The sequence below is a fragment of the Pelodiscus sinensis genome, chromosome 5, assembly GCF_052426305.1.
Source record: "Pelodiscus sinensis isolate ZL-2025 chromosome 5, ASM5242630v1, whole genome shotgun sequence".
Taxonomy (NCBI): domain Eukaryota; kingdom Metazoa; phylum Chordata; order Testudines; family Trionychidae; genus Pelodiscus; species Pelodiscus sinensis.
In genome coordinates, this window is record NC_143056.1 from 47,138,881 (window position 1) to 47,157,765 (window position 18,885).

Genomic DNA, 18,885 nt, shown 5'->3' on the forward strand with positions numbered 1-18,885 from the left:
CTTCCAACCTCCATGATGAGTGCAGATTTATAACTTAGGAAGACAGCTGGTATAGCCCAAATGGATATCCTGAGCACAAATTTCTTCTTTTACAAAGTTATAGATTGCAACAAGTAGTATTTAGCAGATGAGATTTCCATATTTCCCCTAATTCTATTTCCTTCTTTGTTGGAAATAGATTCATTTGTTTTTCTGTCAATTTATTTAAAACAGCAAGAGAGTAAAAACTGCCAAGAAATAAAAACAAACACTGTATATGCAGAAATTGATTTGATGTGCAAAATAACCACAACTGGCTCATGAATTATGGATTATGTGCTATTGTAGGATGGGCCCCCAGGTGGATGACTATAATGTATATAATAGTATTACAAGATACTGGTAAAAAACTAAAGGCAACAGCTAGTTAAATGGCATGTGTATTTTTGTTTATGACTAATCCCTACCTATCTATATGAGGGGAATGTAGCTAGACCTACTAGCACAGTTTTAGGAAATCAGAACTAGTTAGTTCAACTCACTGGATTTGCAACCCCCAAGTTTCTGATTCATTCAAACATGAAGGCTCCAAGTGCAATGTTACACCAACACTCTAATCTAATATATATATATGCCAGTTTCATAATGCTGCATGTGCTGGATTCTCACTCTGTTGGCCTGCAACCAGCTAACTGAGAGAGTGATCAGAAAGAGTGAAAGGAAGAAGATTCAGCAGGAGCAGGTGAGAAGGCATGAAGAGGCAGAAAAGCTGTGGGAGAGAAAAACAACTGAAAATGGAGCAAAATAGAACTAACAACACAAATAACACAAAGGGACAAAGAGGAAGGGAAAAAAGGTCAGAAGACAACAGAAAAGAGGGGTGAAAGAAAAAAAGAACATGGAGATATAAACGATGGGGAAATGGACAGAAAGATGAACAAAGTGAGCAGATACAAGGGACTAAAAAGAGGAACAAGGGTGAATGCTAGTGTGACACCAAAGATCAAGAGGAAAGGAGATGCTAGCTAATTCAGTCCATGTATAGAAACAGGAAAAAGAGAACACAGTTCATTTCAGAAATACATTGGAGCAGAACAGCATTCCATTTTTGCTCCTTACCTTAGGTCTTTTCCCACCACTCTTCTCATTCTCCAATGCCTTCATTCCTGGAGGCAGTGTTTCTTGTCAGAGGCCATTAAGAGGGGCACTGTGTCTCATGGAATAAACTTTCTTTGTCATTCTGTTGGTGTGTCCCTACTGCCTGGATTTTCTGTTTTCGCTTCCTCCTATATTGTCTTTGCTCTCTCCCTCCCTATTTTCATGGTAAATGATGATAATGTAGAGGAGCCAGGGTAACAGTGTAACAAGTCATTGAAAGTATGGCAAAAACTATGAACATTCATTGCCCTCTTCTTTTCTTTCAGCTAGTTGCTCCATACTAACTTGGAGGTCTATTGTGTTGGGCTCCAGTCTGACTCCACCTACCAAATCTTGAGTTTGATCACATCTTCCACTCCTTCCTCTCCAGATTTTCCATCCCTGAGAAGTGATGACCCTGTGGTCTGAGATAGAAACGACAACAGGAGATAAGATATGAAGCTATAGATTCTCCAAAACACTCTGGCTGCTTTGCATTACTGTGACAATGCAAAGCAGCAGTACGTCCAGGTTTATCTGCAAGTTAAGTCGGGTTCATGGCTGTTTTCTGTCTTTGGATATGCGCAAAGTAACCTGAGTGTACTAGTGAATGTAGCTCTACATCTTTACTTGACTAAAACCCTCAGAAGGAGTTGTTTTCTTTGCAGACAGTATCTTTTAAACTCTACCCACGATTTCTAATCAGAGTTCATTAGACTGGCATCCATTCCACTATGTTATCTGTTCCCACACTCAATAGCACAATGAAACTCTAAAAATGTCAAAAGTCATGGACATTTTTAAATAAAACATCATTATTCTAGAATCCCTGACTCCATCCTTCTGCATCACACTCATCTTAAACACTCAATCCTACTAGATTCCTAAATCAGTATTTAACATTTATTTGTATTCAGCATGAATCATGCAAATATTATTTTTTCCAATGAATTTTCTCTTTTAAAAAGAAAAAACAAAATGAGGTGGTGTTTGGAGAGAGAGGTGCGACCTTTCTAAAAACTCTGCAATATAGAATATAGACTTAATAGTCTCAATGTACTGGTAAACTTTTGAGATATTCAAGCAGCAAATATACATAGTGGCTTTGCAGAAAATCGACCTTCTGGACAGTCGTCTATTATCCAAAACTAATAATAAAATGCCCCTATCCTGGGTGTTGTGAAGAAGAACTCCTGGAAATGAGCCCATACCAAGATTATGCAATGCTAAAAGGTTACTGCTAAGGGAGAGATTAACAGATGACAAGAAAAAATACTACAAATAACCTAATCTGGGAGCAGACTTGTCCTTCCTTCAATTGCTAGAGTAAAGTAGTGGTTGAAGGAGCCTATGGCTCTCCGGGACTATCCCTTGTCAGATTATTGAGGGGAGTGAGAGAAAAGGAGACATTTCAGTTCAGTGGGCTATGTTCTTCTCCCCTTGCAAACAGGAATAACAATCTGGCACATCCAGTTATGGTTGCCAGATGGTTGAACAAAAATACTGAACACCCCCTATTCCCCCCCCCAAAAAAAAACACCAGGAAAAATTCTGTTGAAGGGAAAAAAAGGGTGGGGGAGACCAAAGTTGCTGAGGGGGGGGGGGGGAAAGGACTCCAAGACTTATTAAGCAAAAAATAAAATAAAATAAAACAGCATTAAAACAGCATGTCCTCTTTAAGAGTGAGTGCAGGGATAGCAACAGCCATTTTGTGCCAGCAGTCTTGCAGAACCAGGTAAGCATGGGGGCTGGGGTCAGGGGGTTGGGGATGTTGGGAGGCCGGGCACTGAGTATTTGTAGGGTTGCCAGGTGCCTGGCATTGTCACCTCCTGGCTGGGGAAAAAATCAGAAAATACCGGACATTTTAGGTGTCCGGTATTCTCTGAATTTTTTTTACTGGACAGGAGGTGAAAATACTGGACTGTCTTGGTAAATACTGGATACCTGGCAACCCTACATCCAGTGTCTTTGGATTGTGCAACCACTTTACAAATTTGCTCTGGTAACTAAATGTCAGCCAGCTGATAAATATCAATGCTTGTGCTTGGGATACACAGGATACCAGGGAAACGTGGCCACTCTGTTGCCCATAGAGTAGGTCCCTATTATAATGTGCCCATGAGAGGAACTGGGGAGTCATATTTACATTTCATCCACTGCTATTTATAGTATAGCCTCTGGGTACATCTACACTACAGCGTTATTTCAAAATATCTAATTTCAAAATAGTTAATTCGAAATAAGTTATTTCAAAATAACGCGTCTACACCCAAAATGCATTTCAAAATAGCGTTTTGCTATTTCAAAATAGCACGTCCACACTGATTGGATGCTGAATCGCATTTAAGGGCAACTGAAACCACTTCTGACAGGACATCAGGTCAGGAGTTACTTTGTGGGGCTGCTGCCTGAGGCTATCTGAGGCTTGTGCTTAAAGAGACCCCCTTGGACAGCTGGTTCTCATGTTTCCCTGCTTGCTTGCCTACCTCGCTGAGGGACAGCAAAGCATTTTTTTCTCTGCGTGCTCTGGTTGCCCTCACTCGGGACACCACAGCACTCTGCACCATGGAGCCGGAGCTGCCCCATAGCACTCTCGTGCTTCTTTTGGATGTGTTGCTGCAAGCCTGGAAGCAGTTTCTGCAGGCTGCCTCACAGCATCTGCTGCAGCCCAACACCTAGGCCATCATCCAGAGCCCCCTGGGGTACATGGAGGACCAGCTGCAGCTCCTGGATGCCAGCATGCCCCGCCGCATCTGGTATCTAGACACCAGCAGCTACTGGTGGGAACACATCATCCTGGAGTGCTGGGGAGACCAGCAATGTATCTAGAACTTTAGGATGAAGAAGGACACTTTCATGGGGCTCTGTGAGTGGCTCGCCCCTGCTTTGCAGCGACAGGACACGCATATGAGACCCGCCATTCCGCTCCAGAAGCATGTAGCCATTGCCCTCTGGAAGCTCTCCATGCCGGATAGCTACCAATCCATGGGGAACCAGATCAACATGAGGAGATCCACCATCGGAGCAGTGCTCATGCAGGTATGGCAGTCTCCAGCCATATTTATTTATTTCCCCATGTAAAATAAAGACACGTGTATTGAAGAAAACAAACTCTCTTTATTGAACAAAACTGGGGTGGGGGAAAGGAAGGCGGGAGAGAGGAGGTGAGAGGGTGGGAAGGAGAGGGGTAAACCTGGGAGGAGGGAGCTGGAAGAGGGAGGCACAGGGGACAAAGGGGGAGGAGACGTTCAGGGTTGGGTGTCTTGCCAGCCCACCTGTCTCCCAGCACTGTGGGTGCAGGGTTCTCGGTGTCCCCGAGGGGGCAGGGATAAAGGGTGGGAAAGAAGAAGCGGAAGGGGGAGCAGGAGTGGGAGGAGGAGGAGGAGCAGTAGCTGGGGAGGCAGCAGGGGCTGGAGAGGCAGGAGGCAGCAATCTCTGCACCAGGGTCTGCAGGTGATCGTAGACAGCACGGCCCTGGGCAAGCAGCTCCCACCAGCTCTCCCGCCGGAGCTTCAGGTCTTCATGCACCCAGCAGTCCAGGCTGTGGTGCTAACCTCGCAGTATCCCCAGGTACTGCCACTGGTACTTCTCTTGGTTACGGGTCAACCTGTTGGCCCTGGTGTGGGAGGATGTCTTGGGTGGGGTGGTGCGCCCTGCACTCGCAACTACCGTGGCTGTGGAGAAACAAGAGAAGTAGTCAGTTGTCCCTGGGGACACAGTGGGTGAAGCCCAGTCCCCCTCTGCAAGGCAAGGACAGCAGATCTCTGTACCATCGGAGCCAATGTGCTAGCACAGACGCCATGTTCAGCATGTCCTGCTATCCCGGGGAGTGGGAGCTGGCCCAGGACTGCACCCATACCCTGTGCTGTATATAGTGTGGGAGTGAGAAGGGGGGAGATGTGTCCTGCCTCTGTGTAGAGGGGGCTTCTGAAGGGAGAGCATTGTGCAGTGTCCCACCCTGGGGTCAGGAGCACATCATGTGCCTTCATACATACATGTGTATGGCTAACAGGCCAAGGCCCCTGTGTTGCAGCCAGTTGAGACCACATGTCCAGGGGTCGCATGACACATGCACAGGTTGCTGCATGATCCTTGGTCAGCAAGGGCCACACATGCGGTCCCTGGTCTCCCTCTCTGCTCCCTCCCCACATAAGGGGACATTGATGGCACTCACATGTTGTAGCCTCCCTGGCCTCAGACGACACCAGCAACAGGCCAGCTGGGATGGCTCAGGGGTCTTGGGTGTGTGGCACGCTCCCTCCAGGCTCCTGCAGCTCCTGGCCCTTTTCCTCCTCCTCTGTTTCCTGGTCGAGGCCCTCTGCCCCAGGGTTGTTGACCACTTGAGGGGCACAGACCATCCCACATCCCAGGATGTGGTCCAGGGCATCAAAATAGGGGTAGGGGTCTGGGTCTGCCCCTGTTTGGGAGCTGCCACCTGTGGCCCTAGCATAGGCCTGCCGCAGCTCCTTTATTTTCATGCGAACCTGCTCCTACATTCACATGTGGCCTTTGGTGGCTAGGCTGGCAGCCATCCACTTGTAGACGATTGCATTCCTCCATTTAGTGCGGAGATCATGGACGTTGGAGGCATCCCCCTAAAACTGAATTAGGTCCATGATCTCCGCACTGGACCAGGCAGGCACCTGCCTTTTCTGGCCCCTGTCAGGCTCCTGGGAGCTGGCAAACTGGTCCTGTGGAGCGATGGAGGGCTGGCTGGCACTGGCTGCCTGGCTCATGCTGGGGCCACTGGGTCAAGGGCAGTGACTGCTGGCTCTGGGCTGGCAGACTTGGAGCTGGCACAGGTACTGTGGCTGGAGTCTGCCCCTTTAAGGGCTCTGGGGAGTGGGGGGAGGAGAGGAGTTTTCCTGGTTGGGCCCAGAGTGGCCAACAGGGCACCCTGGGAAGGGCTGGAGGCCCCCTGTTTCAAAATAAGTGTGTACACAGCACTTATTTTGAAATAGCAATTTCAAAATTGGCACTATTCCTTGTAGAATGAGGCTTGCCAATTTTGAAATAAGCCCTCCGCTATTTCCAATTAATTTTGAAATAGCAGTTTGGCTGTGTAGACACTGGTAAAGTTATTTTGAAATAACAACTGTTATTTCGAAATAACTTTGCTGTGTAGACATACCCTAAGAAAGTCTGGTCTCATATAAGCCTGCAGAGACGACCACATGTAGGCCTCACTAGATTATGTCAAGCAAAATGCAGGACAATGTAGCACTTTAAAGACTAACAAGATGGTTTATTAGATGATGAGCTTTCGTGGGCCAGACCCACTTCCTCAGATCAAATAGTGGAAGAAAATAGTCACAACCATATATACCAAAGGATACAATTAAAAAAAATGAACACATATGAAAAGGACAAATCACATTTCAGAACAGGAATTATGTCACTTAGTCATATGATCTCATCACATCAATAGAAGAATAACCTTGAAAATCTATTGTATGATATAAGCTTCTTGGACCACTAGACTTAAAAACAGGGCCATTTATGTATACAAACAATTGAACTACTGGAAAAAGGCATTTGTTTGTTACCAGAGTGTCCTGTGTGTGTCTCTCTCTATATCAACAGTCACCTGACAGAAAATGTGCCAAGAGATGGCTCTTAGGAATATATAGCATTGGTTATGGTCCTAGTAGGGCCAAAAAAAAGTTCATTCTTGCTGGACACTGCAGAAGACTTCCCTTTGTGGAAACACTTTGCATTCACTTTGAACAGTACCCATCAGTTCTTCTAGCCAGAGCAAGGGCATAATTTTTCCAGGAGAGAAGACATCTTCAAGTGTAAGAACCCCTATGAAACCTCCCCAGAAGATATTCTCAACCTCTGAAAGGAGCCTGTTTGCCCATGGGGTCACCATCTCCTACTTCCCTGTTAGCTGGACAGAAACAAATCCTAACACAGGGTTGCCTCCGATTGTGTGCATTCAAACATGGTATTTTTAGAGAGGAAAACTAAACAAAAAATCCTTTTCAAAAATTAATTCTCACTTGTGTAATAATAAGCCCCTGCATAATGGCCAACATTGCCAGCTCAGTGAGAGTGGACAGTGACTCAGGCATGTCTCAACTCTTACTGGTTCCTCTAGAGAGAGGGAAATGCATTCCATCATGGTGTGTGATGGGAACAGCAGTGCATGTGCAGCGAGCAAAGGGACATGCAAGGAAATCCTCTCCTAAGCAGGGGTTTTAAGCAGGATATTTTTGCTGCCTGAATTTACCAAGAGCATGTGCTGAGAATATTTTACTGGTTTGCAGAAACTGGGAGCAAAGCTTACCAGTTACCAGAGCTTACCAATCTGGGCATAGATTAACAGCCTCCTCCTTCTCTTGATCCATGAGCCAGTCTGGACCAGATTCTTTTCAGGGAAGGAAAAAGACATCCTCCTGTTATGGAGATTGGGCTATATGTATGAAAGAGAGCTGCAAACAGCTGCAGAATTAAGGAGAAACAAAGTAAAAGGATCTAGCCCTTTACTAGAGAGCAGAAGAAATACCCATCTGGAGCAATACCCAGTGAACCCACTATTGTAATCAGACTTGGAGCTGGTCACAGCTGCTTCATGGTTTTTATCTCCAGTCACAATTTGCTTAGGAAGGATTTAAATAAAAAATCATCTACAAGGAAACAGGGACATGGGCACAAAGTGAAGAATGGGAGCGTTGAGAGTCCTGGAACCAAACCGCAAATCTTTGTAGGGAATGGAAACCCAACCCCCCATATAGCTCCAACACCTATGCAAGGAAATGTATTTGGGGACTGGCCAAGCAAGGCCTCTCCGGAGTGCTGCGGTTCTCACGGTGGCCAGTAGAGGCTGTCGCAGATCGCATCAACTGGAAACGCCCTAGGGCAGCAGATAGTCCTGCTACATCGTGTCCTCTGGACAGGTCGGAAAATCCCGGCGTCCTTCCAATCGCATTGACTCCTCTGGAACACAAACGCAGCGCCCATCTTTCCTTAACACGATTGTACTTACCGCAGAACTTCTTTCAGCTACAAGGGCGCACTGGGAGTCCTCTCAGCTTTCCCGGAGGACCACAGCCCAAAGATGTTTTTGGAGGGGTGAGGAATGGAAGGGAATAATTCAGGGCAATTACTGGAGAGCTATTGCTTGAGGTTGTTCAGAAGGAAATGACAACACGGAGGAGGGCGGATCAGCTTCAGGATTCTTTTCGTCGGAGTTGCCACGTTTCACGGGGGGGGGGGGGGTGTACCTGTAGCATTGTTGATCTGATCAATGCAATCCCTGCATTAGCCAGCAATGCTCTTTGGTACCAAGCGATGAGCGCAGTGCGAGAAATCCGCGGGTAACCGCTCTGAAGGTAGATCATTGGCAGGTCTAATTTGGCCTCAGCTTTAGTTTGCGTAAAAAACAATCAAGTCCTGCAAGCACAGGACCAATAGAACTATTCCTGTTACGGGATTACAAAATGTCAGTGACAGAGTTTTTGTAATGATCAAGAGTGTAACTGTAGCGCACGCCAGCCGGGAGGAGAAAGGAAGGGAAGCCACAAACACTACAGAAAAGCGATGCACATAAAAAGGCGTTTGCGTGGTCCCAGCGGAGGGAGGTGCGAAGCAGAAACTGCAGCGCTCAGTGGCAAGAGTCGTCGGATTGTTTGAAATAGTCTGAGACTCATAAAAAAATAGACTTTCCATACAGGCTTTTACACATCAGCATCCGTACAGCAAACGCAGAACGTATTGGCTAGCTTTAAACCTTCTCCGTATTTGAAGGTAAATATTTTCGGTAAGTGAAGCAAAGAAAATAGCTTTTTTGAATTACAAACTCGAAACCTGCTCACATTATTCCCGATGCAACTATTTGCCCGAGCAGGGCGAAGAAGTTTAGCCACTGAGTCCTGAAAAAATGTTTTAAGCAGTCAACCAGACAATCTCTTCCCCTTCCCCATTTCCCTCCAAAGTCACAAGCTTAATTACAAGCAGTGGAGAGCTGGCACCAAAACACAGACACGCAGCTACACAAGTACACCGAGATGCGACGCCGACTCTCTTTCGTTCACCATTATCTTAAAGCAAATATATACCTACTGGCAACTTTCTCCCTCGGCTTCATCCTATACCTAGCTGCCCAGACAGAATCCATTTGGGAGCTTTTGCTCTGCGGGTCTGAGAAGTTTTGTACTCCAGAATGTTAAGCCTCAGCGGCTCTAAAATCTTTAGTGGGCTAACAAATCGAATTAACACTACTGGTCAGGTGTTGGGAGGAGGGGGCCGCTGCTCCAGATCTATTGCTTTCCAGATGCAGGGCTGCTGGGTGGCTCCCACCAGTGTTGGCATTTGAAATGAGGCGGGTGGAAATGGGTAGGAGTGGCAGTTATCGGGTATGGGGAAATACTGTTTTGTTTTTCTGAGCTGAGTTCCCAAATACAATTGTTTGTAATAAAATCCTCCACGGACGCTAGCTCCCCACCCTCCCTAACTTGCCAAAGCTTTCCTTCCTGGGGCCCGAAGGGCTGATCTGCCAGCCTGCAAAGGGCTCCCATTCAGCCCCTGATTCTGGGCTGGCATGTCTCCCTCTCTCCACCCCCATCTGCCCTTCGCCAGAGGTTAATCTCCCCTCAGCCAAGGGGCTGTCCGTGTCTCCTGGGTGCATTTCCTACCCAAGGGGCAATGCGGCACCCAGGCCAAATCCATCCCAGAGCAGAGGAGGCTGCCCTCTGCAAGAGCTAATGGCACCTCACAGCGGGCTGTGGGCCTGGCAGGAGCAGAGTCAGGGCTCTGGGCGGGGGTGACGAGAGAAGCGTTCTGAAGCCGAGGTGGAGGCTAAGGCAATTCTGTACCAACACTGCGCTCTAAGGAGCGCGGCGCAAGATCAGCCTGTGGGATGGGGCCAAAGGGGACTCTCCACATGGTCAGAGCAGCTTTGGAAATCCGGAACCTGCCCCCAAGAGTCATCATAGGGTCCAGGCTCAGAAAGCAGCCTCCAGTCCTGAGAGGGAGAAGTGTGGGGGGCTTTCCTTTTCATTTCCTTAGTCCTCAAAACCCTTCACTTCCACCCTGCTCCTGCCTCACTGAAGTACGCCATGGAGTGGGAGCTGTCTACGGAAGGAATATAGATTTTTTTCCCCCCTAACGACAGTTCCTCCCATCAGGGCAATAGATTTTAAGAGGGCATTTACAAGGCGTATGTGTGGAAAATAACCTTTGCTTGCAGGGACACCCATTCCTCTTACCTTTCAACAGTAGCTGACTGAAACCTAAGAATACGTCTGTGGAAGTATCCTAGCATGATTCAACTATGCTGTTTAAACTATTCCTGCTTCTATTTCCTGCTGTACATATTTAAGTTGAAAAACAACAAATACTATTTTGGTTGTTTTTTTTTAAGTTTTCCTGTTACAGACTAACGGGGCTACCCCTCTGAATATTTAAGTTGCTCAGATATTTGGGCTGGGGAGGAGAATTCAATGAATAGACAATATATTAACAGGAAGCTGCCCCCAAAGACTAGTTCTGGATCTTCCCTTTCTTATTAACTCTCTGAAGCTAAACCAGGCTTGTTAATGGCACCAAATTATTAGCGTGAAAGGTAACACTGCAGCTGAATTGTCTTTAGATAGCTAACATTCCATTACACCGCCCCGCGCTATATCGGCAGTGGTTTCAAATGTCCATCTACTATGTATGTTCTAGGAGTAATTATTTTTATTCGTCTGCAGAGAATGTTACCTATGAGAGCAAAATTGTTCTACTTGCTCATGCATTGGCTCTGGACTCTCCTACCAAAGTTAATCACGTCTAAGCAATGAATCTAGCTCTTGATGAAAAACGTAAAGCGCCTTCCAAAGGCAAACGCAACTTCACAGAAGGCGGGCAGGTACAACGCTGCCATCTCTCATTCACTAACAGGTGGGGAAATTGGATTAGGGGTAAACCAAAGGGTAAATTGGATTGCCTTCACACCGACAGCAATATACTCTGCTGGGACCAGCAGCTTGGACTTAAGCTCTGACTTTCTCAAGTTCTGATTTCAAAACCCGTGGTGAAGAAACAAGCACCCTGTCTGGAAATTGTTGTGCACCCTTTCTGTTGGAAGAGTGGTACTAGTTTGAGACGGATCCACCAAAGTATTTGAGCACATGCTTAATGTTAAGCACGCGAGGATTGCCCTTGAAACTTGAATACTTTGCTGAATCGGCTCCTTAGTTTTTTCTCTGTTTCTACGCGGACGCCGCTTGAGCAGGAAAACCAACTGCAAAGCGATCCATTTTCGTCTTAAATGTTCAAAAGAGTGAGAGACACTTTATCTGTTAAACGAGACGCCGAAAAGCACAGAAATTAATTGTTCCCCTTCCCACATCCAGAGAAATAAATGTAGGGGCAATTCTGTCCCTTCCCCTCTCCCCCCAGGTTGAGTCTGCCTAGACTAGTTCATCTTATTCCCATTTGGGAGGCGCGCTAGCACGTATTTTAAAAAGACATTGTGAAATGTGGAGAGCCCCGGGCACACTTTAAAAAGCTGCTCCTTGAGTTCCCAACCCCCGCAATCCAGTTGATGAGGAAAGGCTCTGTGGTTTCGGTGGCACCGTTTGCATTGGGATTGGCACCGTTTGATTGACAAAGTCCCCCATTCTTCCGCATCTCGAGTGTTATCAAACGGATTGTGTAGGGTCAGAAGCTATTGAAGAACCGTCCGTGTAGCCGCCGAGAGGAGAATAAAGCATTCTGCAAACACGGGGTGAAGACGGTGGCATTCTCATGCATATGCTTCCAACAGGCGAAATGCATTTCAGCTTTCTTCTGCCTCCTCCTCCCCCTGAGCATTTCCTTTTAACTCAAGCGCTTTAGCAAACAGCAGCACCAGGTAAAAGAACACACTGAGGCCAGGCAGTTAGGTAGGCTCAGACCTGAGAGCTCAGACAGGCTGGACTTCAATTGCTCTGAAGGCAGCGCTCTCAAAAGGAGGTCGGAAAGGCGGTTTAAAAACAAACACAAAACTTTCCCGGTAGTTAGAGAGGAGGATGAACTACCTTGCTGTAATTAACGTGGGGAAAGCGGCGTCTGTGTTAGCATTCCACTAGGATAACTTCTTTTTGCTGAAAAGTGTATGCAAGTCTTATGATCCTGTGAAATAATCAATGGCGAGGAGTGTATGCTAAGTGACAACACCTTTGACCTCCGTCCGTATCAGGGACTCGGGACAGGTGTAGCAATCACATTGACTTCCCCTTCTATGATCCAGCGCAGCTCTGGAGTGATCAGCTTAATCCAACTGAGGGATATTTGGAGGCCATTCGAGGTGCATTCAGTGGGGGGGAGGGACAAATAAGAATGATTAACCACAAAAAGTTCTGAAACGGGAATCATTTCAACACATTCAAAAAGCGCATATGCCCCCGAAGCCAGTAGTCTGGTGTATGTGCAGAATGATCATGGGATAGGGCGCCCGCGGGCCATTAGGCACTACTCGAGAAGATACAGTGATATTTCGTAGGAAAGGCACAATACAGGGGATTTTTAGACGTGCCGTATGTATAGGTAATATTCTGAATAGAAAACATCGCTTTCCCCTACCACCGACCATAACTTTTTGCAATGAGTACATTGAGATTCATCGCTGAGCTGTTTGGGAAATCGGGTATAATTTAGTGTAAATTCCTTTCAAAAGATATGATTAGTGCCTGCTTACTTGCAGAACTAGCATTTGTCCATCTACTTTTTTTTATGTTTTGATCCTTTTCTAAGGTAATAAAATAGGCACGAAATGTTTGTGGAAAACCCGGGGGAAAAGCTTCGAATTTGTAACTGAACATCTTCCTCCACGAAAGTATTGACATACATGTGAAATAAAAAAGACAGATCAATTCAGTTATCCTCTGGCAAAACCATGAAAGGAAATCTTCCACGTAATTAGAAAAGAGCTAAAGACGTGGCGACGAAAACAGGACGTCTCCAAACCAGATGCATTTCTAATCAAAAGTTGTCCTGCCTTGATTCCGATTTGTGATGGGCGACACAACGGACTCTCAACACACACCCCTTTCGGTATCAAGGCTGGAGATAACCTGATGCCTACTGAGGCAGAGGAACTGAGGAGCTGACTGCAGAAAAGTTCCACCGATTATATTTGTGCAGAAAAGCTCACCTCTTGCAGAGCTCTACAGTATAATCAAGGCTCCGGCTTACACTTGAAGGATGTTAATTCTCATACGGGGACCTACTTTCTCCTAAACGGTTTCTTGCCTACTGAATGAGTCTCCCAATTGAAGTAAAATGATCCTTATGTACTAATATCAAGCACAGTCACAAAGCGACTGGCCATTTATGTTGCCACTTTAGACAAAGATATTTTGTTATTCCCGGGTAGCAAGTGCACTTTTGCATTTTTAAGCAGGAACAAGCGGAGTGCAAACATATTTACAAGTGCAATTATAAAATAGTGATTTGATGCTTCAAAGTCACTAGGTTAACTGCACCATTGCTGCAATTTTCTTACTATTCAGATAATCCCTCTATTAAATTAGCTCCCAACCCTGTGGGCCATTGTGTTAAAATTCATGGAAGGGTTTTCGTTGAGTTCAAGAGAGACACTGAAATGTGTAGTTTGTAGTTGCTGTACAATTTGGAAAATTCCTTCAAAGTCTTAGCCTGAGTCACATTATAATAATCTGATATTATAACCTGAGTCACGTTAACTATTCGCCACATAGACATGGATAACTATTAATGAAGTCTGCATTCATTTAAAACTACACTAGGCAAAATACTAGAAAATTCAAGGAACCAAATCTTAGTTGGCAGGGTGATGGGCTAGATGAGTTAATGGGTCTTTTCCATCCCTAACTTCCTTGAGTCCTAAATAAAGCTTTAAAAAAATCTTCAGATTAAGGGGTCTATCAGGGGCTTCTGACACGGCTCCTCTTAGAAAATAAAGAATGACACTTTGGTTTAGGGTATTTTTCAACTGCCTGTCACCCTCGCAAGCTTCCCTCTGCAAAGTAGGCAACACGATCTTTACGGTTTCATGTGCAGAAACGAGACGCTGGTTGTAGTGTTGCAGTTTAGGAGTTACTCTCATGTATGCTATAGAGAAACCTCCTTTGCAGCGTGGTTACAAGGCAGGTGCTGTTCACCAGCCAGCTTTCATACCTGACAATGTGCTGGACATCTCTAGGACCCTTTCGCCTTGTGTAATGCCCCATGTTGGAAACGGTGCTCAAATACGAAAGCTGGATCCTCAAACTATTCGAGGAGATATTTGTCTCTTCAATGTTTCTTTAACATCTAACTTAGTGGGGAGAGAGGGGAACTAAATCCCTTTGTTCCATAATGTTAAACTCTATAGATCCAGCTCTCACAAAGGCTGCGACTATAGTGTTAGGAGTGGGGCTAGAATTATAAATCATTTCTCTTTAACGCAGCAAATTTGCGTTGTAAAATTACATTCAATTCCCCACCCATCAACCCCCAGAAGAATAAAATAAAATTACTTGTGCTCACGGCGGCTTAAAGAAGACATTAAAACCCTGACAAGTAAAACTTAAAGGTGTTTACCTTGTCATCAGCATGTAAGCTAATTATCTTGGGCAAGATGTAGGCTTCTATTGTCTTGTTGCTTTAGTGCCTATGCCCCGCCTCTGGTGGCAGCCTAAAACCTGGCGTCTGGCTAAAACAAACGAAAGGCAGCCCTGAGCCTCCACTCAATCCAATTAAGGCGGACTTCGTCCACTCGGTTACGTGTACATCCAACAAGATCGGCGTTAAGGCAACACCAGAATATTTGGCAAAAAAGATTTGCCTCCCCTTCCCCCTTTTTTTTCAGCCGCCGAATCATGTCGATGAGCCCAAAGCATACGACTCCTTTCTCAGTGTCTGACATCTTGAGTCCCTTGGAGGAAAGCTACAAGAAAGTGGGCATGGAGGGTAGCAACTTGGGGGCTCCCTTGGCAGCCTACAGGCAGACTCAGGTTTCTCAGCCAACGATGCAGCAGCACCCCATGGGCCACAACGGGACAGTGACTGCTGCCTACCATATGACAGCGGCAGGCGTCCCCCAACTCTCCCATACCACGATGGGGGGCTACTGCAACGGCAACCTAGGCAACATGGGGGAACTGCCACCCTACCAGGAGACCATGAGGAACAGCGCTTCAGCCACGGGATGGTATGGGGCCAACCCGGATCCCCGCTTCTCTACAAGTAAGTGAGCCCCGGTACCCGCGGGGGAAACTTTCCGCGCACCTCCGGGAGCAAGCCTGCCCCAGTGTAGCCACTTGGAGAAGCCGTGTCGGGTGCGGGGTTGGGAGGGGGGGCGGAAGGCAAGGGGGGAGAGTGGCTTGAAGTCGGAATGGGGTCAGCCCAAAGGGTGGGAGCGGCAGGGCTAGCGAGGAGCCGCACGATCGGTATTTTTTGTGGTTTTGCTCCCAAAGCCCCGGTCCAGTCCGCTCTTCGCCTGTCTCCCGGTTCCCAAATCTGCCCCGGCTCGCTGTAGGAGCCTAGCGAGCCACTTGCCTTGCCGCAGGAGAACCGACGGGAGAAATGCCCCGCGATCGGAGCGATTTTACTGCAGGCGAGGCGAGCTTTGGGCGGCTGTATCCTGGGGAGGGGGGGATGTCTCTTCCCAAACCTGCTGCTGTACAGCGCGACAGCGAACGGGAAACATTGCCATACGCGCAAGAGGCGCTTTCAATACATTCCAAGCCCTTCCACCCTAAGCCCCGAATAATTCGCAGTGAAACCGACGCATCGAATTGTGCCTCAGCTCCCCCAACAAGCTTGCTTAACGCGGGGGGCACGCCGCATGCTGGAAGCGGGAACTGACATGTATTCGCTTACTCCAGCTCTGCGGAGCCAGGGGGTTTCCGATGTTTCCTCCTGACCTAGCGTGGCTCGGAAGGGGCGTAATACCGGTTTGGAGATGGAAACTTGCCCTAGCTAGTGTGTGTGCCTAGGCGCTGCTTTTGTTTCGTTCCCCTGGTCCGGCTCTTGGCTACCCACAGAGCCCGTGTGTGTGTATGGGGGGTGGGGTTCAGTTATTTGCAAAGATTTTGCTCCCCGCAAATCGTTATCACAATAGCCTCATGCTAGTAACACAGTCTATACAGCCCTGCCTGGCTCGGTGGAGGGCTAGGTGGGTTTCAAAGAGCTTGGTAATGGGCAGGTGTTTGATCGGGGAGAGGATCTTGGCTGGGGAGCCGACAATCTACACGCGTTTCTCGTCCAGGCAGCGCCGGGCCTCTAACCGTGTAGCTTAAAATGTGTGATTTTCTTGGTTTTAGTATCCCGCTTTATGGGGCCGTCTTCTGGAATGAACATGGGCGGCATGGGGAGCCTGAGCTCACTTGGAGACGTTAGCAAGAGCATGGCCCCTCTCCAGAGCACGCCACGGAGGAAACGCAGGGTCCTTTTCTCCCAGGCCCAGGTTTACGAGCTGGAGAGACGCTTCAAGCAGCAGAAATACCTCTCAGCTCCGGAGCGAGAGCATTTGGCCAGCATGATCCATCTCACGCCGACTCAGGTCAAGATCTGGTTCCAGAACCACCGCTACAAGATGAAACGCCAGGCCAAAGACAAAGCCGCGCAGCAGCAGATGCAGCAGGACAACAGCGCCTGCCAACAGCAGCAGTCCCCCAGGCGAGTGGCGGTGCCCGTGCTTGTAAAGGATGGCAAGCCGTGTCAAGCGGGCTCCAACACGCCAACGGCAGCGATCCAGAGCCATCAGCAGCAGGCAGCGACAGCCATCACGGTGGCTACCAATGGCAACAGCCTTGGACAGCATCAGAGCCACCAGACAAACAGTGCGGGGCAGTCTCCAGACCTGGGACAGCACTCAGCCAGCCCTTCCTCCCTCCAGAGCCAGGTCTCCAGTTTGTCTCACTTAAACTCTTCTAGTTCTGACTATGGCACGGCCATGTCCTGCTCTACCTTGCTCTACGGTAGGACCTGGTGAAAGGATTTTTTTTTTTTTTTTTTTTTTTTGGAAAAAAGCTCAGATGCTCCCAGTCTCACAGATCTCTACCCTGTTCAAACGCTTGTTTGATTTTATTTTTTATTTTTACTTTTTCACGAGCGGTTCTCCGAGGAACCCCTAGCAGAGAGAGAAAATGACTTTGTAGGTTGGGAAATGGGTATTTTTTAAAAAAATAAATCACGACGCAGTTGCAGAATGGAGACCATGAATGACCATGGTTCGGAGGCTTGGATTTCAAATGTACAGTTTGCCAGCGAATAGAACTTGCATGTAAATATAGAGATTTTCGGGAGGGAGGGGTGGGCGTTCCCCCAAAACACCATTAGTGTCGCCCAGACAAAAGGAAAGCCCCCCCCCCCATCCCAGCAACCAGGGCCCGCCGATGGAGATATTGATTCGTCACAGCTTGGCATTTCTCCCCCACCCCTTACTTTTGATGTGAACCTGTAGCTGTATAATGCTGTCAAAAGTTGGACTAAACCCATAGTTTTTAGTAACCTGTATATTTTGTTGTAAAGAAAAATAATACAATCAACCAAATCAAACCAAAACACACCCGACCTTTTTTATGGACATTGAACGATCCGTGTAAATCCTTTGGCAGTTTGTTATTTCCGCACGTCTCCTCTTTCTGTTGTAAACTTATGTAGATATTTGGCTTAAATATAGTTCCTAAGAAGCTTCTAATAAATTATACACATTGCAAATATTCTTATTATTATTATTTTCCTTTGCTTTCCCCTTATATCTCTCCCTCTCCCCCACCCCAGAAAACAAATAGGGATGCTAATAAATATTGACACCAAAAGCAAAAAGGCTCAAATCTTGCAGGAGTTCGGGCCACTGGTTTCACTGGGAAGCAGGATTAGGCCCATGTTTTGGAGAGAGATAAGATTACTCTAGTCCAAATGGAGGAATCGACCCCCGGAATTCATTAGCCCGACATCAAGCTAGGGAGCACATGGCTATTGACAGAGAAAGGAAAGTAGTCCAGAAGCAGAGAAGTTAAATGTGTATGGTTATTAGAAACAAACTAAGGAGTAACGCACTGACAGGCTAGAAAATGCAACCCTTTTAAAAAGCGTGTCCAGTTTTAATAACTTGTGCAAAAATAATTTCTACCAGGTTTTCTTATGTACTTTGTATTTTAAGGAAAGTACAGTCACCTTATTTATAATCAAAATAAAATGATAGATTATTGTGTACGGCGTATAGTTTGAATTAACTTTTTTCATACAATGTATCTGTGCACACACAGGCGCACTTGCATCACTTTTGTCCTGCACCTTTCATCCTGACAAAACAGGCAGAGGAACTAGCTTGCTACTTTGCTGCGGGTGCTTTGCTCCGGTGGCTGGACTAGGCTGTAAAGAAATAGGCAAGAGAAAGTGTGTGTGTGTGTGCGTGTATGTGTGTAGGTGAGAAACATAGCTGCATTTATTAGTGAGGTAAACATTATAGGGAGTTCAAGAGAGCTAGTGTTAACTTCGGGGTAAATAGACAAAGTAGATATTCCACTGAATAATCAACAAATAAGTTTCATTCGCAAGATTTTGGGCCAATATTATTCCTTTTGGAAACTGGAAATCCAAAGTTAGTCTTTCCCATCAACATAAGGACCTCATACGGTCATTTTCTCCAAATCGCCTTTTTAGTAGTAATTTTCCCTCCGATTTTTTAATTAAAATGCGGGCATAAATCTCATAATGGAAAGATCTCTGAAACGCCGAGGAATCCTGAACCAGTTCCTGTTATCTGAGACGGAGCGAGAAAGGAGGTAGCCAAGAGTGGAAACAAACACCTCTGCAGTTTTTGTAGCAGCA

The 18,885-nt window shown here is 46.7% G+C and overlaps 1 protein-coding gene across 1 annotated transcript; it reads left to right on the forward strand.

Annotated features, from left to right (window-relative positions):
- Positions 1-14,797: 14,797 nt before the first annotated feature.
- Positions 14,798-18,173, forward strand: NKX2-1 (NK2 homeobox 1). Its single transcript, XM_006117698.5, has 2 exons — positions 14,798-15,291; positions 16,371-18,173. Exons 1-2 carry the CDS (start codon positions 14,925-14,927, stop codon positions 17,039-17,041), a joined length of 1,038 nt encoding a protein of 345 aa, XP_006117760.1. The 5' UTR covers positions 14,798-14,924; the 3' UTR covers positions 17,042-18,173.
- Positions 18,174-18,885: the final 712 nt, after the last annotated feature.

What these genes read in the sequence shown, in the direction of transcription:
- NKX2-1 (XM_006117698.5), top strand. Translation starts at nt 14,925, where the DNA reads ATGTCGATGAGCCCAAAGCATACGACTCCTTTCTCAGTGTCTGACATC. An exon ending in GGATCCCCGCTTCTCTACAA is followed by an intron (nt 15,292 to 16,370) that starts GTAAGTGAGCCC and finishes TCTTGGTTTTAG; the next exon opens with TATCCCGCTTTATGGGGCCG.